We start from the raw sequence: 6041 nt of genomic DNA on the forward strand, positions 1-6041 counted from the left end.
GAGTTTAAATTCGAATACAAATAATTAAATTTAAATTTAATCTAAAAATTGAGCTTGGATTTTATTTTATAAATAAATTTAATCAAATAAACTTAAATAATTTAATTTTTATATTAAATCAAGTTTAAATTAAAAAATTAAAATTTAACCAAACTAAAATTAAATTTTAAATCAAATTTAAATTCGAATTCGTCGTTATGCCATCTCAATTTAAGTCGGTTATGTCTCTAGATACTTTTCTTAAACATATTCTGAAACAGTTTGGGCTGAAGGATTTTAAATATATATTTTATTCCATGCGATTTCGATTCTGGTCTCAACTTTTTATCTTCTCTTTAAAAAAAAAAAAAATTTGCCAAAAGAACTTTAACACGTGTTGTATGAGGAGTGAGGAGATGTGGTTAACATTCCTTGATGAGTGGTCAATCACTTATCATCTTCACCATCACGAAAATCTCTCCACTTCGGTTTTGCTAACTCATATTTCCTTGTCTTTTTCTTTGACTTAAATTATTCAATTTAATTTTTTTTTTTTTTATTTGCTTTCCGTCATTTGTATACACTTCTGTTTTTATTTTTTTATTTTTTATTTATTTTTTAAAAGCAAGATGCTTTGAAATGTACAAGCTTTTTATGATGTCATCTTTTTTATGGTAATTCTAGAAACCAAGAATAATAAAAAAAATCCATTTTGTATTCTATTATTCTCATTTACTATTAAAGTAAAGAAATGGGTATTTAAAAAGAAAAATTTTTGTTGGGTGACAGGGTTTTGTTCTTAAGTTTAGAAGAGAAAAAAGCTAAGTAATGGCTAAGGCAGTGAGGCTAAAAGGGGTGGATGAAGAGTTACAGAAGATTTTGGATGCTAATATGGATGAAGCACCAGCTAGAAGGAGAGCCTGGGAAGCCTTCAAGAATATTCAGCTTGGAATTGATCATATTTTGTTCAAGGTCATTGCTTTTCAACTTCATTCTTCTAATTTATATCTAAAATTTTGTTCTTTTGGCTTGTAAAATTATGTATTGAGTTGAAGTATTAGTTCTTTCTCAATGACTCTGTGTTGGGTTTATTTCAATTTGGTTTTCTTGATGTTTGGTTGAGTTGATATATAGTTAGAGAAGGAATGCTTGGATTAAAAGGAAAATTGGGTTATAATTAGAATTTAGAATTAGTAGACAACTTCTCGATATCAAGCTTCAGTAGAGAATTGCCTTTTGTTTTTGTTTGATATTTAAAGTGGATAAGTTGTAAGTTGAGTGTTTGTTGGCTTTATTTCATTTTATTTTCTGGTTGCTTTTTAGTTATGATTAGAAAGATTTGGTTGAGTTGATACATTTGTCAATGTTAGAATTCATTTTGCATAATCACTTTCTTTCTGGTTTGATATGCCTAATAGTTTAGTTTAAAATTTTGAGTGGTTGTTAGGTGAATATTGATTGGTCTAATTTTTTATTTTTTCATGTCTTGCAGACACCTACAGATGGACTGAAGATGCAGGAGGTAAAAGCACTAGACTTGCACTTCTCTTCTTCTCTACCTCTTTGGTATTTGGTAGGCTTTTGTTCACGACATCTCCTCTTTCTTTCTTTCTACTAGCAAGTTTCATTTTAAATGTATAAGAGATTCTCGATTCAAATGAAGGAGTTCTTGTGAACAAATCCTGCTATTGTTTTAGCTGTTCTCTTATGTTATATCAAATGAAAAGTCACCAGATTAACCACAAAAAAGAATAACCTTTGGCCACTGGAATGTTTTTATCGTTTTCTCATTTTGAGAGAGAACTTCCCCACTGTAAATATGTCTATGATGTTTCTTATTCAGTGACCTTTAATTTACCTTCTTGGATGCAATTGATGGAGTTCATACCTAAGTTGTTGTCTACTGTGCCAACTAAAATTTTAATTGCCTCATGTTTGATTCATTGCAGTGGCTATAGTCTTCTTTATAATCACTTCATATTTTGAAATTTTATGGTACAGTCATATGAGGTCAATTCTAGGGGACTGCAAATTTTCTCAAAAAGGTGGCTTCCAGATACCTCCTGCCCCAAGGCAATGGTGTTTGTTTGTCATGGTTATGGAGACACTTGCACATTTTTTATTGAAGGCATGTGGTTCATAACTAGTAACTAATGACTTTTTTTGAAGTTTTGGTTATGTTGTCCTAGGACCTAACTATCTTTGACATTGTTAGTAGGAATTGCAAGGAAATTGGCATCATGGGGATATGGAGTTTTTGCAATGGATTACCCGGGATTTGGTCTGTCAGAAGGTCTTCATTGTTATATTCCCAGCTTTGACACGCTTGTGGATGATGTGATTGAGCAATACTCCAAAGTCAAAGGTATGGGTTCCCCCCAAGCCCTAATGAAATTATTTTTTAATCTTTTTGGAGAATTTCTCTGGTCCTGGCAAAATTTTGTCTCAGATAGCTTCAGGTTTCCCTAGATAGAATAATTCACCGATATCCTTATTCAGTGAAGTAGGCAAAGTAAATTGATATACGATTTTAGTTTAGTACATAGTGGAATTTTTTGTGTATTAGTGCTTGGCAATTTATCATCCTTTATGATTTTGTTGTATGTTGACATCAATACTTGAGTGTCACAAATAATCTAATAATAATCGTTACTCCTAGCCTAGGAAAAATATGAAATTATGCCTATGGTTCCTCGATTAAAAATTATGTCTAAAAGATTTGCATTGACCTTCTGAATATGCAAATGTTGCACTTCAGTTGCATATAATTGACTAAAGCTGACTGCAATGCATCAAAGTCATTTATTAGCACCCCTAGTGATAAAATGACCTGGTGAATTTTAGGAAAAACCATCACAAATGATTTTGTTGAAACTCCTGGATTCAGCACTTCAAGGGGAACAGTTTGATATAAAATGAATATGCAGGGAGAAAAACCATTGATTGCAGTTTCAATATCCAGCGCCAGGGATGTCTCAAGACAGAGCCCCTTAGTTTAGCTAAATAGGAAAAACAAACTTCTTAATGGGAAGAAAAAAGATAAAAAATTGAAAAGAAGGTTAAATATTTGATCTTCAACTCGTGCTTTGTTCGTTGGATTTGGAAGTGAATTAATTTCTAAGATTGTTAGAACTTTCATCCTTTCTCACATTTTCCTCTTTGTAGTCTATATAGTTTGCTTGATGACAATTTTTATATTCAGGTGAAAATTGTACTCTATCATATCAAGTAGAAGAAAATTGCGTTTTCACCTTTCTTTTCCAGTCTTTTCCTTTCCATCCTCTCACTTCTCTTTAATCGTGCACGCAAGACGGCACTTGAATCTTTTCTGAAAAAAGAAAAAGATAAAAAGAGGTCAGGGAGCTTGTAAGTAAGCTGGTAGAGAGATCGATGTGAACCATTATCTGTCCTCCTTTCTACTCCATCAAGTGGAAGAAAATTACACTTTTACCTTCCTTTGCCAATCTTCCTCTTTCCTTCTTACTTCTCTCTAATTGTGCAAAAAATGCCGCTTGAATCTTTTCTCAGAAAATAGGGGTTGTATCTTTTAATTGTTTCTTCTCAAATGTATCAACTAAAACAGTGGACGGTAGAAAGAAGGAATTGAAGATGGAGTGATTTTGAATTGGAATATTGTTATTTTATCTTTGTAAACATCCTTGTTTTTATCATTATTGTCAGCAGTGAAGTAACAGATGAATTGGAATGATTCATTTTCTTTTAGTCTCTTGTTGTTGACTCATAAATATGCATTGCTCCGAGAAGAAGCTAAAATTATTCTATTTTCTCTAGCAACTTACTTCTTTTTTCTTTATAAACAATGATGATGTTTGATTTACTTAATGTACTTAAGTCTTGTCATACTTTTATTTGAAGGAAAACTTTCTTCCTACCTTCAAAGTCTTTGCTATCTTCATTATTAAGTGTATAAGAAAAAGTGCCAGTGGCCTTGATTACCGGATTGTTCTGGACGTTTACATTTGTTGGATTTCAATGGCAGAGAATCCTGATTTTCAGACTCTTCCTAGCTTCCTCTTTGGGGAGTCCATGGGTGGAGCTGTAGCTCTGAAGATGCACCTAAAACAACCTAATGCTTGGAGTGGTGCCTGTCTTGTTGCTCCTATGTGCAAAGTATATTTCTTAGCTGGAACATTTTAAGCACTTTAAATACATCTTTTCAGCTCTATTAATTGGAATACTTTGTATAGATTGGAGATGACTTGGTTCCACCCTGGATAGTAAAGCAAATTCTGATTGGTGTGGCTAATATTCTTCCGAAGCAGAAGTTAGTTCCACAAAAGGATTTGGCAGAGGCAGCATTTTCAGACATTAAGAAGAGAGAACTGGTTTGTTTCTATGGATCATTTGAACGATTTGAAGTATAGTTAATGTTTATTTAAATATAATGGATGTCGTTTAGGATGCTTAAGTGCATAACTGTGGCATTTTTATGCAGTTAGTTATTTCTTTGACATAATCTTTCATCTTCTATGTGTTCACGATATTTGTTTGAAGAAATAGCCAAAACTTCTATTATAGATATTGACTTTTCAGTTTGTTTGCAATGCAGACAGCCTATAATGTTATTGCTTACAAGGACAAGCCACGCTTGCGGACTGCTCTGGAGTTGTTGAGAACCACTGACGAGATAGAACAAAATTTGGAGAAGGTCCTATTTCCTTATCCCTCTCTCTCTAATAAATTTTTATTTGCTTTTTCAAAATGAAATTTGAACCTTTATTTCGGGCTTTAGCTTGTTACTCTTCTACTTTGTACTTTGAGAAATATGCATCTGTTTGGCTGTGTACTTGCATGTATATTTCTCCAGAGCTATATTTTGTATGATGTTCAATAGGAACCAACCCATACTTTGCCATAGTGTCTTCAAGAATCCCCAACTCAGTTCCTTAAAGTCCGGTTTGGCAGATGTTGTTAAATCCCAACAAGTGCTCCATAGACCCATGCAAGAATCTTTTAGCTTGAGTCTTGAGTTGCAGATCCAAATGACTGAATTTTTGCATCTACACTTAGGAAGATGAGTTATGTATGTTGGGTAGGGTATGATACGGGAAGAGTCTCAATTACCACACTATTATCATACCACTGGCATTCCAGGAGTGCCAACATATAATACGGCTTAGTTCTTTCCTTGGTGTTATCAGATCCTGTACTGCACACATATTATTCAGAGATGATGTTATTTGGCATTTTGTTTTCGGATATTAGCTCTTTGGTATTCTTGTCCCGGAGACCCCCAGACACCTCCAGTTCAACTAAAAGTCCAAGATCTTATTTTGTCATCGACTTGGAATATTTGTTAGTCTGAAACTTGTAACTGATGACTATAATTGTCATGATTTCAGGTTTCACTTCCAATATTAATCTTGCATGGGGAGAATGATGTTGTGACAGACCCATCTGTCAGCAAAGCCTTGTATGAGAAAGCGAGCAGCTCGGACAAGCAGATTATTATTTATAAGGATGCAGGTCATTCTCTTCTTGAAGGTGAACCAGATGATATGATTCTTAGAGTTTTTAGTGATATAATTTCTTGGCTTGATGAACATAGCAATAATACTTCATGCTAATCACATTTCTGTGTTTCATTTCCTACTTTTTTCTTGTACCAAAGAATTCAACAAATAGAATAAAGATATGAGATTATTGTTAATGAGGAATAAGGATCCATTGCTGTAGTTCTGTAGATTGGAATATTTGTCCAAAATTCAGGAAATTAAATTGATTTAAGAGATACTTTCTTGTTTACAAACCTGATTTACATATTTTATTTGAAGCTGTCACGATTTAAATTCTGATCACTTAAACTAAGAGTTTCACACAAATATCTTTTGCCAAAATGAAAGAACTTCCTCTCTATAAGTTTCATGGGATTAGTTCTTTAGGCTTGTCTTCTTTAGAATTTGTCAATAAATTTCATATTAAGCTTGAAACTATTAGTTATCTATAAATGGCTACAATAATTTGGTTGAATCACACAATTTTCATACAACTTTAATTTTACATCTCATATCCGGTTATCTTAACAATTGTTGAATTGTTAT

General features: G+C 32.9%; 1 protein-coding gene across 6 annotated transcripts; it reads left to right on the plus strand.

Annotated features, from left to right (window-relative positions):
* Positions 1-466: 466 nt before the first annotated feature.
* On the plus strand, positions 467-5650 carry LOC111305745 (caffeoylshikimate esterase-like). Of its 6 annotated transcripts, none has more exons than XM_022903508.2 (9): positions 467-653; positions 769-951; positions 1472-1552; positions 1981-2107; positions 2195-2344; positions 3980-4110; positions 4188-4325; positions 4550-4648; positions 5343-5650. In XM_022903508.2, the coding sequence occupies exons 2-9, from the start codon at positions 808-810 to the stop codon at positions 5565-5567; spliced, it is 1095 nt and encodes a 364-aa protein (XP_022759243.2). In that variant the 5' UTR covers positions 467-653; positions 769-807; the 3' UTR covers positions 5568-5650. The 6 variants fall into 6 exon arrangements, with proteins under 6 accessions (XP_022759243.2, XP_022759247.1, XP_022759244.2 ...); XM_022903512.2 differs by having other exon boundaries at positions 1472-1501; positions 2198-2344; XM_022903509.2 differs by lacking the exon at positions 467-653 and having other exon boundaries at positions 724-951.
* Positions 5651-6041: the final 391 nt, after the last annotated feature.

Source organism: Durio zibethinus, chromosome 21 (assembly GCF_047325235.1).
Source record: "Durio zibethinus cultivar Kanyao isolate XHJ-2024 chromosome 21, ASM4732523v1, whole genome shotgun sequence".
Lineage (NCBI taxonomy): Eukaryota > Viridiplantae > Streptophyta > Magnoliopsida > Malvales > Malvaceae > Durio > Durio zibethinus.